This window comes from Anomaloglossus baeobatrachus, chromosome 4, assembly GCF_048569485.1.
Source record: "Anomaloglossus baeobatrachus isolate aAnoBae1 chromosome 4, aAnoBae1.hap1, whole genome shotgun sequence".
Taxonomy (NCBI): Eukaryota; Metazoa; Chordata; class Amphibia; order Anura; family Aromobatidae; genus Anomaloglossus; species Anomaloglossus baeobatrachus.
The window spans coordinates 60,842,696-60,867,279 of NC_134356.1; the positions used below are offsets into that span (position 1 = coordinate 60,842,696).

General features: G+C 46.3%; 1 protein-coding gene across 3 annotated transcripts in view; it reads left to right on the top strand.

Annotated features, from left to right (window-relative positions):
- The window catches only part of RNF130 (ring finger protein 130), a 349,488-nt gene that overhangs the window by 95,729 nt on the left and 229,175 nt on the right, over positions 1 to 24,584 (top strand). For all 3 annotated transcript variants that reach the window (XM_075344373.1, XM_075344372.1, XM_075344374.1), the window contains exon 2: positions 2,564 to 2,758. In XM_075344373.1, the coding sequence (XP_075200488.1) occupies positions 2,564 to 2,758 (195 nt within the window). The remainder of the gene's footprint in view (positions 1 to 2,563; positions 2,759 to 24,584) is intronic.

Consider the following 24,584-nt stretch of genomic DNA (forward strand, 5'->3'; position numbering starts at 1 on the left):
ATGTAACTAGGTACCTGCGTTTTTTGCCATAGATAATGGTAAAAAATTCGCAGGTACCAACCTGTGGAAAAACACACCAAAATCGCATCAAAAACACAGAGAAACCTGTGTACTTGTTACTGAGACTGCAGCGGTGGCTGATATCCTAGGCATTGAACTGTAAACTATTGATAATCCCTCTGTTCTTGAAAATTAGCAATTTTAATAAGAGGTGAATTGCAAAGTTGCTTGCTTTTACAAACACTTTGCATTTTTAGCCATTTAAGCACTTGAGTTAACCTTTTCAATGAATTTGACACATCTTACTCCATATTCTGTTTCAGGACTGGCATACATACTGAAACCCCTTAAGCTTTGGCAAAATGAGGCCGGGAGTTGGAGTGTTGTGAAATGGGTCAGGAGACCTTTTTTCTTTATAAGGGTCTGCAATAGATTTTTTTGTAGCATAATTATAGACCTCACTATGTCAAAATTGTAAACATGAGTAATGGGGAATAAACCCTGATGAAGCAGCGTAGAGGCGAAACCTTACTGATTCCTTAGCGTAGCAGCAGTACCGAAAACAGTTAGAAATTACATTGTCACCAATGTATGGGTGATAACTGGAACCGGTTGGGCTTTTACTGAGGATATGTTGGTTACAGACAGTTGTGGTTAGGACTTGGCGCAGCCTGTTCTGTTCCTTTGCACCAAACCTGTCACTATATCTTTATAGAGCTCACTTTATGCACAGATGAACTGGAACAAAAAAGGGCTTTACACAAACTGTTACCACAACTGTGTATGATGCCTTTGTATGCTGCAGCATTCAATGTCGTGGAGTTGTGCATGCTAGAACTCCATTCATTCATTGTCTATGAGACTGCTCGCGAAAGCCAAGTGCACAGCTCCACTTTTTCCGACAGTCACACAGACAATGAATGGTCGAGAACGCGCAACTCTGCCCGATTCGAGATGTGGCTCTGCAGATCTTAAAGGGAACCTGTCAGCAGAAATTTTGCCCTAAACCTAAAAGATTCCCCCTCTGCAGCTCCTGGGCTGCATTCTAGCAAGGTTCCTATAGTTATTCTGCCCCCTTTTAGATCAAAATAAATAGTTTATAAAGTGGTACCTTTCAGTTTGAAAATCTTATTAATTGTACCACGGGGGCGGGCTGTCTGGTGTCCGTTACTGTCCCTCCTGCCGCTTTAGGCCATCCCCCAACACTCATTTACATACTTCAGGACGCCGCCCAGTGCGTCCGAGGTCTCGCGCATGCGCCGTGCCACTGTAGCAGGACTGTGCACAGTGGGACCGCTGGTGACATTGCGCAGGCACGAGATTATGGCGGCGCTGCGATTTTCATCAGCAAGCACCCGCCCATAATCTCGTGCCCGCGCTTTCCCCTCTGCCTCCACCATTCTGCGCATGCCCTTTAATTTCCTGGGTGTTGAGCCCTTTTCTCAGGATCTCTGGGTGTGCCAGCCGTTGGACAACCCCTATCCCATACATAGTGGAAAACTCTTGATTCTGGGAATAACCCTTTAGGCAGCACTGTGGCTCGGTGGTTAGCACTGCAGTCTTGCAGCTCTGGAATCTTGTATTCAAATCCCACCAACGACAACCTATGCATGGAGTTTGTATGTTCTCTCCGTGTTTGTGTGTGTGTTTTTTCTCCGGGTTCTCCGGTTACCATCTACACTCAAAGACATACTGATAGGAAATTTAGATTGAGCCCCAATGGGCACAGTGATGACCACATCTGAATTATATACATTATATAAGTGAGTAAAATTAAATAAATATGGTGGTACTGCTAATTGTCTGGACATCACATGGCTGTGTGCATGATTTTATAGATTTTGCGTGAGTGAAACACCAGTTCTCTACAGTTTTTGAAATCTTCATTATAGGAGGCACGGTGGCTCAGTGGTTAGCATTGCCGTTTTGCAGCGCTGGGGTCCTGGGTCAAATCCCACCAAGGACACCATCTGCAAGGAGTTTATATGTTGTCCCCGTGTTTGCGTGGGTTTCCACCGGGTTCTCCGGTTTCCTCCCACACTACAAAGACATACAGATAGGGACTCTAGATTGTGAGCCCCAATGGAGAGAGCGTTACTGATGTATGTAAAGCGCTGTGTATGTAAATTGTGCTATATCAGTGAATAAATATTCTATATAGAGTTGAGCGAGTATCTTACTATTCGTACTCGCTATGCTCATAACGAGTACTGTCTAATACTCGCGTATTCGTTCTGAATAGTGTGTGCAATGCAAGTCAATGGGGAATACTCGCAATGTAACGAGTGAGCCTAATGCTACTGCTGCTACTCACACGAATAGTACGGCATTCGGGTTACTCGTTACTTTCCAAGTTTTTCCCCATTGACTTGCATTATACGCTGTTGAGTATTAGACGGTACTCGTTTGGAGTATAGCGAGTACGAATAGTTAGATACTCGCTCAACTCTATATATTATTATAGTCCACGTACTTGGGCTGTAATGACAGATAAATACTCGGTCTGTGGAGCATGACATAGGAATAATATGTTTGTCACAATTTTTGATTTTTCTTTCGGCAGCTCCAGACAGACAGGGTTGCGACTCGCACATCCGTTTCCCCGTGCCTCCGAACACCAAGCACTGGATTGCACTTCTGCAGCGCGGAAACTGCACGTTCAAAGAGAAAATCCTTCGAGCTGCGTCCCATAACGCCACCGCCGTGGTCATATACAACAACAACTCAAACGAGGATACGGTGACCATGACTCATCCAGGTAATGGCATTCAGGACGATCAGTAATCATATCCGTGCATAATGGAATCATATTGTGTTCATGTGCGAATTCTGAACTGGAAGTTTAGAGGATTAATCATTGATGTGTAATGTGACCATTAACATTGCAGCAGCCTCTATGGTACATGTACAGTAGGACCAGCTTTAGTATATAGTGTAATTAATTTCTAATAATTATATCCTATTGCAATATAATGCCAGCTATAATGTATCTGTGCTGTATAGTTCTAAATAATTCACCGTATATACCAGAGTATAAGCCAAGGCACCTAATGTAACTACAAAAAACTGGAGAAACTTATTGACTCAAGTATAAGCCTAGGGTGGGAAATGCAGGATCTACTGGTAAATTTCAAAAATAAAAATGGATACCAATAAATTGTAATGTGCCCATCCTTGTCCCCCCCCCCCGTAGTAATGTGCCCATCCTTGCGCTCTGTAGTAATGTGGCCATCCTTACCCCCCCCCTTGTAGTAATGTGCCTATCATTGTGCTCTGTAGTAATGTGCCCATCCTTGCACTCTGTAGTAATGTGCCCGTCCTTGTCCCCCCTTGTGGTAATGTGTCCATCCTTGTGCTCTGTAGTAATATGCCCATCCTTGTCCCCCTTTGTAGTAATGTGCCCATCCTTGTGCTCTGTAGTAATGTGCCCATCCTTGTCCCCCCCTTGTGGTAATGTGCCCATCCTTGCCCCCCCTTGTGGTAATGTGTCCATCCTTGTGCTCTGTAGTAATGTGCCAATCCTTGTCCCCCCCTTGTAGTAATGTGCCCATCCCTGTGCTCTGTAGTAATGTGCCCATCCTTGTGTTTTGTAGTAATGTGCCCATCCTTGTGTTTTGTAGTAATGTGCCCATCCTTGTCCCCCCCCTTGTAGTAATGTGCCCATCCTTGTCCCCCCTTGTAGTAATGTGCCCATCTTGTCTTAGTAATGTACCCATCCTTGTCCCCCCCCTTGTAGTAATGTGCCCATCTCGTGCTCTGTAGTAATGTGCCCATCCTTGTCCCATCCTGTAGTAATGTGCCCATCGTTGTACCCCATCCTTGTGTTCCATCCTGTAGTAATGTGCTCATCCTTTAATAATGTTTTCATACTGTTCCCCTTCTTGTCCCCTATTATGCCGTTGTTCACACAAAAAAGTATTCTTACTTGTCCTCTATTCATGTGGTGTTCTTTTACCTGCCTCTTGTGGACTACAGGCATGTAAAGCCCTTGATGAGTGCGGCCGGTATACGGGGCCAACTATGCGATCAGCGCTTTACATCAGTTGAATGCTTTGTGGCACTGCAAAGCATTCAACTGAAGCAAAGCGCTGACTACAACAGTGGCGGCCCCGTATAGGGGCCAGGATCATCGAGGGGGTCTATGTGCCTGCGGTCCGTATAAAGCAGGTAAGAAGACACCGGCTGAACAGAAGACAGGTGAATAGAATTTTTGTGGGAACCTCACTTGAGTATAAGCCAAGGGGGTGGGGGGGTCATTTTCAGTATAAGAAAAGGGCTGAAAAACTCGGCTTATACTCGAGTATATACGATAGTTTAAAGCCCATTGATTACGTTGAATGTTCTCCATATAAAAGTGGCAAAAGTGCCCATGTAGCACCCCATAATACCAAGTGTGGTCATACAGCTGGTATGCATAAAATACTCAAAATTTTAGAAGTGTCCTTTAGACTAGTTCAATTTTAAATGGCCTTAGCCTCCAATGTTGGGAATAAACTATCATCTATTCTCAAGATTCGACGGCTGTGACCCACAATGTTCCCAAGAACTGGACTCTGAAATAACCTAATAACTTTGTTATAAGCAGGGATCTCAGTGGTTCCGAGAAAGGAGGTCTGCAGTCCTCTGCCAAAATGGAGTGGTGGTCACTAGTAATGAGCGAGCATGCTCGGCCCTGCTTCAGGATGCTCGGCTACTCACTGAGCTTGGCCAAGTATCGCGGGTGCTCTGATATATCGTCTGCAAACAATGGCCTCAATGTACAGACTTGTTCACTACATGATTTGTGCAGACCGCCCAGGGAGAGCCATTCACAGGCTCATTATTACTCTCTCGGGAAATAAAAAAAAGGTTCTCGGACGTATTGTGATGACACAACACCCCCACCATCCCCCCCAAAAAAAACTCTCCTCCCTCCTGCCGGAAATGCTGTTTATGGCTGGCTGGCTGTATGTGGGCAGAGTTCCGAACAGGCCAGTCATTGACTTTCCATAATGCTAGTTACTCATGTGAAGCTCGTCCGAACGTCTGATCATCTGGAATCGAGTAACGAGCATTCGAGCATTTTAGTGCTCGCCCATCACTAGTGGTCACACACAACGCTCCATAATATGTGCAAGGATTGCTAGAGAAAGCCGAGCATGGTTTTTGGCTATCTTTAACAGCCCCATAGACAACGAATGAAGCGCTGGCCGTGCATGCGTGACCCCTGCTCAGTGTATAATGAAATGCTGCAACGTTTGAGAGAAAACCTGGCGGCATTAGACAGAGGGAACTTGGCGGCATTGAGCAGGGGGGAACCTGGCGGCGTTGGGCAGGGGGGAACCTGGCGGCGTTGGGCAGGGGGGGAACCTGGCGGCGTTGGGCAGGGGGGGGAACCTGGCGGCGTTGGGCAGGGGGGGAACCTGGCGGCGTTGGGCAGGGGGGGAACCTGGCGGCGTTGGGCAGGGGGGGAACCTGGCGGCGTTGGGCAGGGGGGGAACCTGGCGGCGTTGGGCAGGGGGGAAACCTGGCGGCGTTGGGCAGGGGGGGAACCTGGCGGCGTTGGGCAGGGGGGGAACCTGGCGGCGTTGGGCAGGGGGCGAACCTGGCGGCGTTGGGCAGGGGGGGAACCTGGCGGCGTTGGGCAGGGGGGGAACCTGGCGGCGTTGGGCAGGGGGGGAACCTGGCGGCGTTGGGCAGGGGGGGGAACCTGGCGGCGTTGGGCAGTGATACTATAGGGCTGCGGTGGTTCCTGGGTCCTTCAACGCCTCGTGTGCTTTCTTATTGAAGACAATTTTGGCTGCAAGACAACAATATCAGAGGTCTGTAATTGCTGCAGAAAGAGTGTCATATTTGCAAATGTGTATTGATATTCTCCTACGATTTCCCAACTTCTCAGTATCTACTTCATCATCTCTGGCAATCTTAACTGCATTCACTCAGGAGCATCTGTAGTATCTTATCTGGAAAAAGGTTAGAGAAACGCTGAGGTAGGATTTATCCTTGTCTACAGTAATGCAGTCATTAAAGTGGACGTGTCCCCTGAATATGCTGCCGTTGTGTGGTCAGCACATGGACAAGCCGCTATTGGCCAAAAAACCACAAACATTGTCAGCTATAGTCATTCTCTCACATTTTGAATACAGCTAATTAATTATTATTATTGTTATTATTATTAAATTTATTTTTAGAGCACCATTGATTCTATGGTGCAGTACATAAGAAGGGGTTACATTATTTTTATTATTATTACTAGTACTCTTATTACTATTAAATATTGTAATATTTTATCCTTATATATTTTAACTTATTACTATTTATTTCTAGAGAAGGGATTACACTTAATAATAATAATAATAATAATATAATAATTTATTATTATTAGTAGTAGTATCATTACTATGAAATATTTTATTCCTATATATTTTAACTGTTAATAATAATAATAATAATAATAATAATAATAATAATAATAATAATAATAAATTACTATTTAGTTCTAGAGCACCATTGATTCCATGGTGCTGTACATGAGAAGGGATTACTATTATTATTATTATTATTATTATTATTATTATTATTATATACTAATATTTTATTCTTATACATTTAACTATTAGATTTTATAATATCATATTGTATATTATAACTATTACTAATAAATATTTAAAGATTTTATTTGTATAGTTTATTAATATTACTAATTGTATTAATAATAATAATACCATTAGTAATATTAATAAACTATACAAATAAAATCTTTAAATATTTAATAGTAATAGTTATAATATACAATATATTATAAAATCTAATAGTTAAATGTATAAGAATAACATATTAACATATAATAGTAGTAATCCCTTCTCATGTACAGCACCATGGAATCAATGGTGCTCTAGAAATAAATAGTAATTATTATTATTAACAGTTAAAATATATAGGAATAAAATATTTAATAGTAATACCAATATTATTATTATTATTATTATTATTCATAATTTATAAATAATAAATCATTATTATATATTATTATTATTCTATGTTATTACATATTTTCATTGTTCTCATTTTCTACAACTATTGTAAACTAGCTTTTTCTCCGCCGCCTTTTTATCCGTCACTAGATATTTTCTCTAGTAACGTAATTGCTGGACTCAAAATGTTCTGTCGATGTACAAAGTTTGTGACGAGAAGCTACAAATCCAGCAGCTTCTACAGACAAGTCCTTGGGGTATAGGTTAATGATTGAACTGAACTTCACTGTCTGCGAATTATATCAAATGTTCAGGAGCCCTGACACCCTCCGATCCCCAAGAGATGTCTACTGTCCGCAACGACACCTATTAACCCCTTCTGCTGGCACAGGGCTCGGAGAGTGTTATAGTTCTCAAGAGCTCGTGGGTGACATTAGTTTTTAGGTTTGATTATTCCAAACCTTCTGAAAATGATTGTAGCAAGTCTAGGATGATGAGGTTTATTTTTAACCCTAGAACGCGCATCCATAGAAATCTACCATAGAAAACTAGTGACCTAGCAGGCCTCCGAGGCCCCAGGTATGTGTTCTAGGGTTACATAGGTTGTACAGCATGGGAAAAACATGGCACCACACCTGTTATATGGATTACTGTGGGTTTTGGCAATTGTTGACAGTATTGGCGATGACCTGCAATACCAGACACAGCCTGCAGGCAGGTGTGGCGCTGTTTGTGGAAGAAAGCATTTTTTTTGTTTCTACTGTTGAAGAATCTGTAGAAGCATGTTGCCATAGCTGAGCACAGAAAGGACATGTCCTCCATATCTAGGCGGATTACTGCATGTACTCAGTGGTGGTTTTGTCCTGTGTTTATGTTGTCCATTCACCAGATGCTGTGTACTCTTTTTTTGGTGCCCACACACATTTATGAATCCCCAACAATTGCAATTGGAGACCTCAAAAGAAATTGTGTTTGAGATTTTTGAGACCTACATTGGCTATTTTTTTATTATTTTTTTTTTGGATGAGGGTTTGGGAGGGGCATTGCTGCAAGTGACGTTCTCGATAACAATATATATTTAAAAATTTTTGGCACAGGGAAATGATTGAATGAATGACCAGGAGTGCGAGGAGGATGTAGATCAGCCTCTGTGAAAATGTTTTCTGAACTTCAGCCCTGTTCTTGTGTTCCTGTCTTCTTCCTCCCACTTTCTTCTAGGCGTCTCCAGTGTAAACAAGGTGTTCTTTTTATAGTTCTCAGATATATAAGGAATGCTGCAGATGTACACTGGACCGAGTGACGAAATGGTTTCCAGCTGACAGCTAGTTCTCCGCTCACAGCTCGCGGACTTATACAGAGTTAGGCCCTTTTTTTTTGTTGTTTTTCTTACTTCCCCCTTTTGTAGGGCCAGAGGAAGGAAGGTGCTGTGACGACATGCGAGCGAGCAGCCTTCACCATTGTCAGATTGCACGGCCTTTGCTCTACAAGTGCATGGATATAGTAAAGATGTACATAAACTTGAAGACAGCATAAAATGAGGACAGAAACCTTTTATTTCATAGTTTTGTTACGATCACTGGTATATCTTCTGCAGCTTAGCTAGTCTTCTCAAAGGTGAGCTCTAGGTAAGCCCACTCACACCACTAATGGACAGCTTTCAGCTTACCCTGCGCATAGGCAGAAAGCTGTCCATTAGTAGAGAGGGTAGGGATAGGAGCTTAGCATTAAGAAGGTTAGTAGAGCTGCAGAAGAAAAAAACAACAACAAAAGAAATCAAAAACTTTTTTGTGTTATCTGTGGGGAATCGCGTATTTAAAGAAGCATTCCTGACAAGCGTTTTATGCCCTAAACCTGTCTAAATATGTATGCCATTTAGTATAGTTGTATTGTAATACCGTGTTTTTCCAAAAATAAACACTAGCTTGATTTTTAGGGATTTTTGGCGTAGGCTTTAAATATAAGTCTTACTCCAAAAATAAGCCCTGGTTAGTCAGTGCTTCCAGCGCTAGGTTATGTCACTAACATCATAGGGACATAACCTAACGCTGGAGGCACTGGAATGGGCATGATGTAGCTCCCACATTGCCTTGATGCTTCCTCCCTCCATGGCAAGGTAAAATCTGCTCACCCGCTCCCAAGTCCCGCCCCCCCAAATACTGTTTTTTGGGTCCCGCCTCCTTGCGGCTACCGCACTATGGTGTGGGCTTGGCTGCTCCTCCAGGGTCAAACCTCCTACCTCCCGAGTGCCACCTCTTGGATCCCGCCTCCCTGCCAGCCCTGCTCACTCCTGAGAAGCAGCCACGTGTGACGTCACTGTTCCTTAGTCCCACTCCAGACTTTCTTCTTCTGCCCCCTCCCGGCCACGTAGAGAAGAAGAGTGAAGCTGCCACACAGTGTTTGAAGTGCCAGTGTTACCATAAGAGAGACACTGCACCAGCAATTGTGAATGTAAGTTTGGGTTAAGGTTACTAACCCTGATGCTGGCCATACGCCTTCTAGCTGAATCTGGCCATACGCCTTCAAGCTGAATCTGGCCATACGCCTTCAAGCTGAATCTGGCCATACGCCTTCAAGCTGAATCTGGCCATACACCTTCAAGCTGAAGCTGGCCATACTCCTTCAAGCTGAAGCTTTCCATACACCTTCAAGCTGAACCTGGCCATACACCTTCAAGCTGAACCTAACCATACACCTTCAAGCTGAAGCTGGCCATACACCTTCAAGCTGAAGCTGGCCATACACCTTCAAGCTGAAGCTGGCCATACTCCTTCAAGCTGAATCTGGCCATACACCTTCAAGCTGAATCTGGCCATACTCCTTCAAGCTGAATCTGGCCATACTCCTTCAAGCTGAATCTGGCCATACTCCTTCAAGCTGAATCTGGCCATACTCCTTCAAGCTGAATCTGGCCATACTCCTTCAAGCTGAATCTGGCCATACACCTTCAAGCTGAATCTGGCCATACACCTTCAAGCTGAATCTGGCCATACTCCTTCAAGCTGAATCTGGCCATACTCCTTCAAGCTGAATCTGGCCATACTCCTTCAAGCTGAATCTGGCCATACTCCTTCAAGCTGAATCTGGCCATACACCTTCAAGCTGAATCTGGCCATACACCTTCAAGCTGAATCTGGCCATACTCCTTCAAGCTGAATCTGGCCATACTCCTTCAAGCTGAATCTGGCCATACTCCTTCAAGCTGAATCTGGCCATACACCTTCAAGCTGAACCTGGCCATACACCTTCAAGCTGAAGCTGGCCATACTCCTTCAAGCTGAAGCTGGCCATACTCCTTCAAGCTGAAGCTGGCCATACTCCTTCAAGCTGAAGCTGGCCATACTCCTTCAAGCTGAAGCTGGCCATACTCCTTCAAGCTGAAGCTGGCCATACTCCTTCAAGCTGAAGCTTTCCATACACCTTCAAGCTGAACCTGGCCATACACCTTCAAGCTGAACCTAACCATACTCCTTCAAGCTGAAGCTGGCCATACACCTTCAAGCTGAAGCTGGCCATACACCTTCAAGCTGAAGCTGGCCATACACCTTCAAGCTGAATCTGGCCATACACCTTCAAGCTGAATCTGGCCATACTCCTTCAAGCTGAATCTGGCCATACTCCTTCAAGCTGAATCTGGCCATACACCTTCAAGCTGAACCTGGCCATACACCTTCAAGCTGAACCTGGCCATACTCCTTCAAGCTGAAGCTGGCCATACTCCTTCAAGCTGAAGCTGGCCATACTCCTTCAAGCTGAAGCTGGCCATACTCCTTCAAGCTGAAGCTGGCCATACTCCTTCAAGCTGAAGCTGGCCATACTCCTTCAAGCTGAAGCTGGCCATACTCCTTCAAGCTGAAGCTGGCCATACTCCTTCAAGCTGAAGCTGGCCATACTCCTTCAAGCTGAAGCTGGCCATACTCCTTCAAGCTGAAGCTGGCCATACTCCTTCAAGCTGAAGCTGGCCATACTCCTTCAAGCTGAAGCTGGCCATACTCCTTCAAGCTGAAGCTGGCCATACTCCTTCAAGCTGAAGCTGGCCATACTCCTTCAAGCTGAAGCTGGCCATACACCTTCAAGCTGAAGCTGGCCATACACCTTCAAGCTGAAGCTAACCATACTCCTTCAAGCTGAACCTGGCCATACTCCTTCAAGCTGAACCTGGCCATACTCCTTCAAGCTGAAGCTGGCCATACACCTTCAAGCTGAAGCTGGCCACACACCTTCAAGCTGAAGCTGGCCATACACCTTCAAGCTGAAGCTGGCCACACACCTTCAAGCTGAATCTGGCCATACACCTTCAAGCTGAAGCTGGCCACACACCTTGAAGCTGAAGCTTGGCCACACACCTTGAAGCTGAAGCTTGGCCACACACCTTGAAGCTGAAGCTTGGCCACACACCTTGAAGCTGAAGCTTGGCCACATACCTTGAAGCTGAAGCTTGGCCACACACCTTGAAGCTGAAGCTTGGCCACACACCTTGAAGCTGAAGCTTGGCCACACACCTTGAAGCTGAAGCTTGGCCACACACCTTGAAGCTGAAGCTTGGCCACACACCTTGAAGCTGAAGCTTGGCCACACACCTTGAAGCTGAAGCTTGGCCACACACTTTGAAGCTGAAGCTTGGCCACACACTTTGAAGCTGAAGCTTGGCCACACACTTTGAAGCTGAAGCTTGGCCACACACTTTGAAGCTGAAGCTTGGCCACACACCTTGAAGCTGAAGCGTGGCCACACACCTTGAAGCTGAAGCTTGGCCACACACCTTGAAGCTGAAGCTTGGCCACACACCTTGAAGCTGAAGCTTGGCCACACACCTTGAAGCTGAAGCTTGGCCACACACCTTGAAGCTGAAGCTTGGCCACACACCTTGAAGCTGAAGCTTGGCCACACACCTTGAAGCTGAAGCTTGGCCACACACCTTGAAGCTGAAGCTTGGCCACACACCTTGAAGCTGAAGCTTGGCCACACACCTTGAAGCTGAAGCTTGGCCACACACCTTGAAGCTGAAGCTTGGCCACACACCTTGAAGCTGAAGCTTGGCCACACACCTTGAAGCTGAAGCTTGGCCACACACCTTGAAGCTGAAGCTTGGCCACACACCTTGAAGCTGAAGCTTGGCCACACACCTTGAAGCTGAAGCTTGGCCACACACCTTCAAGCTGAAGCTTGGCCCCACAACTTCAAGCTGAAGCTTGGCCCCACACACCTTCAAGGTAAATTGAAGCATAAATGTGTGATTCTTGTTCATGGAAAAAAACAAAACCCTAGCCCTTTTTTTGGAAATGAAAAATATCAGACCCTGTTTTATTTTTGGAAAAACACGGTACTTAATCATGGCTTTCCTCAGTTTTCAAGGCCGCTCCGGTCCTCTTCAGAGTCATATGACTTCACCTCTGTCTAGCCGGATTACTTGGGGGGCAGGGAGGGGGGGTTCTGTGTGCACCAGAAGTAGCAGTTACAATGTGAGCCTGGAAACTGGAGCAGACAGCGATATGTATTGTGGTAACACTACACTAAATTGCGTACATTTTTAGAAACGTTTAAGGGATAAAATTTTAGGCAGGAACACTTATTTAAAATTCGATATTTTCAAACTGGCCATTAGGCCTAATATTGGACACACAATTCATGTTCTTTTCAGCAGCCACATGGAAATAGACTGACTCAAATCCTTAGAAATATGGAAGTAATGTCTGCCAATTATTTGATTAGGGCAAAGTTCATTGTGCAGGAAGGGAGAGGAGGTAAGCTGTGACATCACCAATTGTAAATAGTGAATCTTGTATTATTTTCTATATAGAGAGAAGTTACCTTTAGATGGTACGCCTGTCTGTAAAGATAATCAGACTACTGAAAAGACTTCTGTACAGAATAGGAAGAATACATCTATTACTAAACCTAGTGGCCATTTTATTTATTTTTTTTTTGGTGTGATATGCAAAATTTTGGGAAAAAAAAACCCTTTTATCAAACGTAATTTTGGAGGTCCTGACCTGTTCGGTTACAAGTGTTCAGCCAGCACTGTTCCATTGGGTCCTCACTTTTTGGGATACAATTGTTAAACCAGCACTGTGTCATTTTGTCCTCAACATTCTCGGGACTGGTGGAGATTGCAGACGTCAGGAACCCTACAGATCTTAAAGGGAATCCGTCTGCAAGATTTCACCCCCAAACTATTCATGTGCACATGTAACCCTTTCAAAGATGAGTCCAGCAATATCATTATGTGGCCAGTCTGTTTCTCCGTTACTTAGAAATCAGTGTTTGAATAAATATGTAAATGAGGCTGAAGAGCTATGTTAGATCTAAATCCTCCGTCACTCCAGCTCTTTTCTCCACTCAGCGCCACCACTTCCTGCTTAACTGACAACCTCTATTCTGTGTGACATCAGGCAAAGGAGTCCTCAGTCATCCAGGAGGATGCGGTGCTGGGTGGGGGAATAGAGCTGGAGTGACAAAGGCGTCAGAGCCTCCATAGCTATTCAGCCTTACTTGCATATCCATTCAAACTCTGATTTCTTAGTCACAGATGAGCGGACTGGCCAGGTAAGGGGATTACTGGGCTTGTCTTTGAAAAAGCTGCATGGACATATAGATTTGGGTGTGAAATCCTGCTGACAGTTTCCCTGTAAGTGAAGTCATATCCTAACTATATACCATCACTTTAGAAGATATAATGTTTACTGCTGCTCTTACTTTTTTCTTTACATAATAGGGGAGCATTTTTCAATTTTTTTATTTTTTTATTTTTTTTTGCTGTATTATATCTGAACCACACTTTATCGCAGCGGATCATTTCAATTGGATGAAAATGACCGAAGACCACAGGGACCACAGATTACTGACGGATCCGATCCTCTACCTTTGGAGCACTCATTTCTTTTTATTTAATTTTTCTCAATGTATAGTTTAACCTGACTACTCCAGCAATGACAGGGCGGCACAGACACTTCACACATGGTGCTTTCACTTACATGGCAATCTCCCACACTCGCTGATATGCATTTGACAGTCTTCCTTCACTGAATGAATGACAAGTGAAAAGAGAAAAATAAGGGAAAGCAGCAGGCTTTGTTTACGGCTGCAAAAAAAAAAAGTGACGTTTTCTTAATTTTTTGTGCGTAAAGCTGGCTGAGTAGGACTTGTTGTTACATTACTTTGTAAAACGGGGGCTTTTTGTATGAGGCTGCAATATTGTCTTGGGAGCTGCCATACTCTTCGATTGGACACCTCAATCATCCTGATTTTCCTGGTGCAGTTCTGGAGTAAGCAGTCACAATGGCATTGGCCTGAGCTTATTGACCAGGAAATAATGGAGCAGCGCTATATAGATATATATCTCTATACATGCACGCACACAGGCACTTGCATGCACACAAGCACTTGCACGCACACAGGCAGGCACGCACGCAGGCACATGCGCGCGCACACATAGGCACATGCGCGCGCACACATAGGCACATGCGCGCGCACACACAGGCACATGCGCGCGCGCGCACACACAGGCACATGCACGCACAGGCACATGCGCGCGCGCACCCAGGCACATGCGCGCGCGCGCACACGGGCACATGCGCGCGCGCGCACACACACACGCGGTAAGAATTCTTGTTGCCCATTGTTTAATGAAAGAAAAAACACAATGGTCACAGAAATAACTTGAATCTGACAAAGAAAAGTAATAATCTATGAAGATGAACAAATTAAAGTCAGACATTACTTTTCAACCATGCTTTCACAGAATTTAAAGAAAAAAAACAAAAACCCATGAAATAGGCCCAGACAGAAACGATGGTACCCCTGAAAATAATGTGACAAAAGGAACATGCTAAATCAAGGTGTGTCCACTAATTAGCATCACCGGTGTCTACAATATTGTAATCAGTCAGTGGGCCTGTATATAGGGCTACAGATACTCACTGAGCTGTTTGGTGACATGGTGTGTACCACACTCAACATGGATCAGAGTAAGCGAAGGAAAAAGTCGTCTCAGGAGATTAGAAAAAAAATTAATTAATAATGACCCAAAACACACAGCTAAAAACACCCAAGAATGGCTAAGAGGAAAACATTGACTATTCTGAAGTGGCTTCTATGAGCCCTGACCGAAATCCTATTGAGCATCTTTGGAAAGAGCTGAAACATCTGGAAAAGGCAACCTTCAACCACCAGACAGCGGGAGTAGTTTGCTCTTGATTGGCCAAAATACCTCTGGAGAGGTGCAGAAGTCTCATTGACCGTTACAGGAATCGTCTGATTACAGTGATTGCCTCAAAAGGTTGTAACCAAATATTAAGTTGAGGAGGAGGGCGCCATCATTTATGTCCAGGCCGATTTCATGGTTTATTTTTTGTTTACACTCTGTGGAAGCAGAAAAGCAGCAATGTCTGGCTTTCATTTGTTCATTTTCATAGATTTTTTTTTAGTTCTCATTAACTCTGCCAGATTCAAGTTATTTGTGTGACCATTGTGGCTTCTTCTTTCATTAAACGAGGGGGACCAACAATTTTGACTGCTATATCTATCTATATATAATCTATATATATAATTGCCTTATTCTGTCTGTCTGTCTGTCTGTCTGTCATGCTCCAAAATTGTGTCGCGGTGACAGTGTCCTTACGGTGACACAAAGCTGATTGGCCGCTGGGCTCGCCATGGCCCCGCCCCCCCACACGGATTGGTTGCTCGCCCAGGCTGCGCCCCCACACGGATTGGCCAGCCGCTCGCCCAGGCTCCGCCCCCCCCCACAGATTGGCCTCTCGCCCCGGCACCCTGCAGGGATTGGCAACTCGGCCACGCCACGCCCCGCCCCCCTCACGCAATGCACGCTAGCTCTGGCCCCGCCCCCCGCACGCAGTCCCCGAACTGACACGGACGGAGAAACGACTCCCGGGTGAGTACTGTACCCGACCCCCCCCCCCCCACCCACGGGATCCCACATCAGCGTACGCCGCCAGCCCAGCCGACACTTACCCTCGCATTGCTGGCCTTGCCGTATGCTGGTGTGGGCTCCCGTGCGAGCGGGGGACGAGATACGCTGGTAACCATGGTTGCATAGTTACCAGCGCATCAAGGTCCTGCTTCGGCCAGACATCTACACGCACACACATAACAGCACACACACACACACACACACACACACACATACACACACATCAGATCACACTCACTCTCACACACACCTCACACACACATTACATCGCATCTACACACTCACAGCATCCGCCGATATCACTTGCTTCTCGGCCTCGATACTGTGCTGTTGTGACCTTCCAGGACCTGACGGAGAATCACATGGCCAGAAGCATGTGGTATCTCCGGATGTTGTGACTGTGAGCGCGTATGTGCGATATTGTCAGTGTCTGTGTGTGTGAGTGTATGCGATCGGGTGTGTGTGAGTGTATGCGATCGGGTGTGTGTGAGTGTATGCGATCGGGTGTGTGTGAGTGTATGCGATCGGGTGTGTGTGAGTGTATGCGATCGGGTGTGTGTGAGTGTATGCGATCGGGTGTGTGTGAGTGTATGCGATCGGGTGTGTGTGAGTGTCGGCAGAGGAGCACGGCGTGCTGGAGGAGGCTGGGAGCAGAGAGGCTGATCTTGGGGAAGGCTGGGAGAGGGAGGCTGATGCTGGGAAAGACTGGGAAGGGAAGGCTGATGCTGGGGAAGGCTGATGCTGAGGGAGGCTGGGAGGGGAAGACGGAGGCTGGGAGGACAGAGGCTGATCGTGGGGAAGGCTGGGAGGTGGAGGCTGATGCTGGGGGAGTCTGGAAGGAGAGAGAGGCTGATGCTGAGAGAGGCTGGGAGGGGGAGACTGATGCTGGAGGAGGCTGGGAGGGGGAGGCTGATGCTGGGGGAGGCTGATGCTGGGGGAGCCTGGAAGGAGAGAGGCTGATGCTGGGGGAGGCTGGAAGGAGAGAGGCTGATGCTGATAGAGGCTGGGAGGGGGAGGCTGATGCTGGAGGAGGCTGGGACGAGGGATGCTGGGAGGAGAGAGGCTGATGCTGGGGGAGGCTGATGCTGGGGGAGGCTGGAAAGAGAGAGGCTGATGCTAGGGGAGGCTGATGCTGGGGGAGGCTGGGAGGAAAGAGGCTAGGAGGAGAGAGGCTGATGCTGGGGGAGGCTAGAAGGAGAAAGGCTGATGCAGGGGCAGGCTGATGCTGGGGGAGGCTGGGAGGGGGAGGCTGATGCTGGGGGAGGCTTGGAGCATGATGGGGAGTGCGCAGCATTGGGGATGGAGCACGTTTGGGAGTGCGCAGCATGGGGGATGGAGCACGTTTGGGAGTGCGCAGCATGGGGGATGGAGCATGAAAGGGAGTGCGCAGCATGGCGGATGGAGCACGTTTGGGAGTGCGCAGGATGGGAGATGGAGCACGATGGAAGGTGCGCAGCATAGGAGATGGAGCACGATGGGGAGTGCGCTGCATGGGGGATGGAGCACGATGGGAAGTGCACACCTCCCCCCAACACACACACGCGCGCGCACTGCACAACACACCACACACACACACTGGGAACCACAAACAACTTCCCTACACAGACACCCACACACAGACAACGCTGCACACACAAATATACGCACATACCGCACAACACACACATTGCACAAAACATACCTCCCCCCAAAACACACCACACACACACAAACCGCGCAACACACACACAACGCTACAGACACACAGCGCTCCACAAACAACGCAACACACAAACAACACCGCTCTCACCCCCCATCTCACCCAGACAACACCCAGAACATGTACAGCGCCCTACACAAACACTTGGTAACTACACACAACAACACATATATATATATATATATATATAACAAAAATCATACATGAACTACACAATACGTAAGTTCTAGAATACCCGATGCGTAGAATCGGGCCACCTTCTAGTGTGTATATATATATATATATATATATATATATATATATATATATATATATATATATATATATATATATATATATATATATATATATATATATATATATATATATATATATATATATATATATATATATATATATATATATATATAATATAATATATATAATATATTTATCTATATATATAATATAATATATATAATATATTTATCTATATATATAATTGCCTTATTCTGTCTCTGTCTGTCTGTCTGTCTGTCTGTCTGTCTGTCTGTCTGTCTGTCATGCTCCGAAATTGTGTCCTTACGGTGACACAAAGCTGATTGGCCGCTGGGCTCGCCATGGCCCCGCCCCCCCACACGGATTGGCCTCTCGCCCCGGCTCTCTGCAGGCCCCGCCCCCCTCACGCAATCCACGCTCGCTCTGGCCCAACTGACACGGAGCCCCGATTCCCAGGTGAGTACACACACACACACATCAGATCACACTCACTCTCACACACACCTCACACATCACAACATGCTGGGATATCGCTTGCTTCTACACCGGCTCCGTCAGGATCCCAGCAGCGCCAGACATAACCTTGCGATGCTGGGATCTTCACGGAGGCCGTGAAAGCTGGTAACCATTATACACATCGGGTAACTAAGGTCCCTTAGTTACCCGATGTGTATCATAGTTAACAGTGTACAGCGGCTCACACTCACTCTCACACACACCTCACACACACATCACACACACATCACATCGCATCCACACATCAAGGTCCTGCAGCGCCGGAAAATACAGACACATAACAGCACACACACATAACAGCACACACACACACACACACAAATCAGATCACACTCACACACACACACATCACATCGCATCCACATACTCACAACATCCTGGGATATCGCTTGCTTCTCGGCCTCGATACTGTGCTGTTGTGATCTTCCAGGACCTGCCGGAGGATCACATGGCCAGAAGCATGTGATATCCCCGGATGTTGTGAGTATAAGCGCGTATGTGCGATATCGTCAGTGTCTGTGTGTGTGAGTGGATGCGATCGGGTGTGTGTGAGTGGATGCGATCGGGTGTGTGTGAGTGGATGCGATCGGGTGTGTGTGAGTGGATGCGATCGGGTGTGTGTGAGTGGATGCGATCAGGTGTGTGTAAGTGGATGCGATCGGGTGTGTGTGAGTGGATGCGATCGGGTGTGTGTGAGTGGATGCGATCGGGTGTGTGAGTGTCGGCAGAGGAGCACGGCGTGCTGGAGGAGGCTGGGAGCAGAGAGGCTGATCATGGGGAAGGCTGGGAGGAGAGAGGCTGATGGTGGGGGAGGCTGGGACGAGGGAGGCTGATGCTGGTGGAGGCTGATGCTTGGGGAGGCTGGGAGCGGAAGGCTGATGCTGAGGGAGGCTGGGAGAGGGAGGCTGGGAGGAAGGAGGCTGGGAGGAGAGAGGCTGATCCTGGGGAAGGCTGGGAAGGGGAGGCTGATGCTGGGGGAGGCTGGAAGGAGAGAGGCTGGAAGGAGAGAGGCTGATGCATGGGGAGGCTGATGCTGGGGGAGGCTGGAAGGAGAGAGGCTAATGCTGGTGGAGGCTGATGCTTGGGGAGGCTGATGCTGGGGGAGACTGGGAGGGGAAGGCTGATGCTGAGGGAGGCTGGGAGGAAGGAGGCTGGGAGGAGAGAGGCTGATCCTGGGGAAGACTGGGAACGGGAGGCTGATGCTGAGGGAGGCTGGAAGGAGAGAGGCTGATGCTGGGGGAGGCTGGAAGGAGAGAGGCTGATGCTGGTGGAGGCTGATGCTTGGGGAGGCTGATGCTGGGGGAGACTGGGAGCGGAAGGCTGATGCTGAGGGAGGCTGGGAGAAGGGAGGCTGGGAGGAAGGAGGCTGGGAGGAGAGAGGCTGATCCTGGGGAAGGCTGGGAAGGGGAGGCTGATGCTGGGGGAGGCTGGAAGGAGAGAGGCTGATGCTGGTGGAGGCTGATGCATGGGGAGGCTGATGCTGGGGGAGACTGGGAGCAGAAGGCTGATGCTGAGGGAGGCTGGGAGGAAGGAGGCTGGGAGGAGAGAGGCTGATCCTGGGGAAGGCTGGGAAGGGGAGGCTGATGCTGAGGGAAGCTGGAAGGAGAGAGGCTGATGCTGGGGGAGGCTGGAAGGAGAGAGGCTGAGGCTGGGAGGAGAGAGGCTGATGCTGGGGAAGGCTGATGCTGAGGGAGGCTGGGAGGGGAAAGCTGATGCTGGGGAAGGCTGGGAGGACGGAGGCTGGGAGGAGAGAGGCTGATCCTGGGAAGGCTGGGAGAGGGAGGCTGATGCTGGAGGAGGCTGGAAGGAGAGAGGCTGATGCTGGCGGAGGCTGATGCTGGGGAGGCTGGGAGAGGGAGGCTGATGCTGAGGGAGGCTGGGAGGAGGGAGGCTGGGAGAGGTAGGCTGAGAGAAGAGAGGCTGATGCACACACACACACACACACACACACACACACACACACACACACACACACACACACACGCGCGCACTGCACAACACACCACACACACACACACACACACTGGGAACCACAAACAACTGCCCTACACAGACACCCACACATACAGACAACGCTGCACACACAGACAACGCTGCACACACAAACACCGCGGCACACACAAATATACGCACATACCGCACAACACACACATTGCTCAAAACATACCTCCCCCCAAAACACACCACACACACACAAACCGCGCAACACACACACAACGCTACAGACACACAGCGCTCCACAAACAACGCAACACACGCAACACACATACAACACCGCTCTCACCCCCCGTCACACCCAGACAACACCCAGAACATGTACAGCGCCTACACAAACACTTGGTAACTACAGACAACAACATCTCTCTCTATATATATATATATATATATATATATATATATATATATATATATAACAAAAATCATACATGAACTACACAATACGTAAATTCTAGAATACCCGATGCGTAGAATCGGGCCACCTTCTAGTATACATATATATATATATCTACACACACACTATATATATATATATAGGCTAACACGGTACAAAGATATATTTTACTTGTATGTATGTATGTATGTATGTATATAATATATTTATTTCTCCACACATAAGATTTTATATTACAATGTTCAGATAAAACAACTTGTTGTTGTCCATATACGTGACTGATGGTGTCCATTTTCCTGGCCATGGTCTTAAGCTGTCGATATTTAGATTTACATTGTGCCCGGCCCCTGTGGCATCGCTGCTGGTTGTGATTAGAGCAGATGGTGGCTCATGCTGCGTCTGGTTGTACTGGGTGATATAAGGGGTCATGTCGCAGCCAGTGAAATATTTGTATTTCATGGTGACGTTATCTGTAAGGCTCCAGCACTAGTCAGTCTCAAAGAGGCTGTTCTCTATGTAAAGCTGCCTGTCGTGTTATTTAATTAATCGTTTTAACCCCTAAAAGACTGCCCCGCCTTTTTTTTTTTTTTTTATTTTTATCTTGCCCATCTCCGTTTTTGCAGCCAAAGCCTTATTTCAGCCGGGTTTTTTTATTTGGCAGGGGTGCATAAAAAAACCCCTATAAATTGTATTACTTTTTTGCAAAACAAATGTAGAAAGATGCAGAATATATATATATATATATATATATATATATATATATATATATATATATATATATATATATATATATATATATATATATATAATGTATATGTATATGTATATGTATATATATATATGTATATATATATATACATATACATATACATATGCATATATATATATATATATATATATATATATATATATATATATATATATATACACATACATACAGTGCCTACAAGTAGTCTTCAACCCCCTGCAGATTTAGCAGGTTTGATAAGATGCAAATAAGTTAGAGCCTGCAAACTTCAAACAAGAGCAGGATTTATTAACAGATGAATAAATCTTACAAACCAACAAGTTATGTTGCTCAGTTAAATTTTAAAAAAATTTCAACATAAAGGTGTGGGTCAATTATTATTCAACCCCTAGGTTTAATATTTTGTGAAATAACCCTTGTTTGCAATTACAGCTAATAATCGTCTTTTATAAGACCTGATCAGGCCGGCACAGGTCTCTGGAGTTATCTTGGCCCACTCCTCCATGCAGATCTTCTCCAAGTTATCTAGGTTCTTTGGGTGTCTCATGTGGACTTTAATCTTGAGCTCCTTCCACAAGTTTTCAATTAGGTTAAGGTCAGGAGACTGACTAGGCCACTGCAACACCTTGATTTTTTCCCTCTTGAACCAGGCCTTGGTTTTCTTGCCTGTGTGCTTTGGGTTGTTGTCTTGTTGGAAGATGAAATGACGACCCATCTTAAGATCCTTGATGGAGGAGCGGAGGTTCTTGGCCAATATCTCCAGGTAGGCCGTGCTATCCATCTTCCCATGGATGCGGACCAGATGGCCAGGCCCCTTGGCTGAGAAACAGCCCCACAGCATGATGCTGCCACCACCATGCTTGACTGTAGGGATGGTATTCTTGGGGGCGTATGCAGTGCCATCCAGTCTCCAAACGTCACGTGTGTGGTTGGCACCAAAGATCTCGATCTTGGTCTCATCAGACCAGAGAACCTTGAACCAGTCTGTCTCAGAGTCCTCCAAGTGATCATGAGCAAACTGTAGACGAGCCTTGACATGACGCTTTGAAAGTAAAGGTACCTTACGGGCTCGTCTGGAACGGAGACCATTGCGGTGGAGTACGTTACTTATGGTATTGACTGAAACCAATGTCCCCACTGCCATGAGATCTTCCCAGAGCTCCTTCCTTGTTGTCCTTGGGTTAGCCTTGACTCTTCGGACAAGCCTGGCCTCGGCACGGGTGGAAACTTTCAAAGGCTGTCCAGGCCGTGGAAGGCTAAGGCTATGTGCGCACGTGTGCGTAATTCATGCAGTTACGCTGCGCTTTGTAGCGCAGCGTAACTGCATGCGTCCTGCGTCCCCTGCACAGTCTATGGGGATTGTGCAGGGGCCGTTCGCACGTGGCGTCTTAGAGCACAGCGCTTCGGCTGCTGCCTGAATCGCTGCGTTCTAAGAAGTGACATGTCACTTCTTCCGTGCGCTTTGCCGGCAGCTCCTGCTCTGTCTATGGCAGGAGCTGCAGGCAGAGCGCACGTTCTCGCCGGCACCATGCGCTTCAGAACGGAGCTTTTCAGCTGCGCTCTGAAGCGCACCTTTTAGGTGCAGTGCAGAGCGCACACGTGCGCACATAGCCTAACAGTAGTTCCATAAGCCTTCCACTTCCGGATGATGCTCCCAACAGTGGAGACAGGTAGACCCAACTCCTTCGAAAGGGTTTTGTACCCCTTTCCAGCCTTGTGACCCTCCACGATCTTGTCTCTGATGGCCTTGGAATGCTCCTTTGTCTTTCCCATGTTGACCATGTATGAGTGCTGTTCACAAGTTTGGGGAGGGTCTTAATTAGTCAGAAAAGGCTGGATAAAGAGATAATTAATCCAAACATGTGAAGCTCATTGTTCTTTGTGCCTGAAATACTTCTTAATACTTTAGGGGAACCAAACAGAATTCTGGTGGTTTGAGGGGTTGAATAATAAATGACCCTCTGAATAAACTTTTCACAATTTAAAAAAATAAAAAAATAAAAAATAAAAAAAGAAATAACATTCTTTTTTGCTGCAGTGCATTTCACACTTCCAGGCTGATCTACAGTCCAAATGTCACAATGCCAAGTTAATTCCGAATGTGTAAACCTGCTAAATCTGCAGGGGGTTGAATACTACTTGTAGGCACTGTGTATGTATGTATGTATATATATATGTATATATGTATATATGTATGTATATATATATATATATATGTATGTATATGACTGCATTATATTTTGATATAAATATATTAATATTTATATTTTTGGGGGCGGGGGGGCACATTAGTGCTATATAGACGATGCTTATTAGCTTAAAATGAGCCGGTCAGGTCCAATATGCACCAAAAGCCACAAGCAGTCCGAGAATCATGCACACTGAGCTGAAATCCTGCATCAGACTCGGTGGCAGCAGAGGTGAGTGTGACCATATCTCTGGCGCTGCGCATTCATTAGCATGTGAGCACACCCACAGGGGCGTGCTTCCATGCTAAGGTGGCTGACTAGCCAAGGAACGTTACCCTTGTGACCCTGGCCTCATTAGCATATTATGAAGGATCTTAAGAAATACTTTTTCTAAAGATCTCTTTATCTATGCTAGTGTATACAGGGACAGTTAGGCAGGGGTTAGTGATATGCATCCACAAATGCTCGTTATTTTTGGTGGATATTGGACCTCACAGGTTCACTTTATTTTTTTTTTATCAATTTTTTTTTTAGTCCATATACCAGCAATAAGCCAACTTCTTGAGATGAGAACCTACACTAACAAGCGTACTTTTCTCGAGCCTAAATGTCTAACTGTACGTTGGCCAAGCACATGTTAGAGTACAGTTCTTCTATAATCCTTCATGCATTGCCTTATTAAAGGTCCCACCCTCCCCCCTGATTAACTGGGTTGTTTAGTTAAAGTTTAAATAATTTAAAATGGTTTGGTGGGTGGGGGTGAATGGCTATTGGGTCATTTCTGCGTGCGGGGAAGAGGGGGTTCTTAGAGTTGGTGGAAAGATTCTGGTTGTGGGGTGGTACATCTGGTGTATGTAACCTCCCATTTTGGGTCATTTCTTGGTAAAATTACCTGGCGGA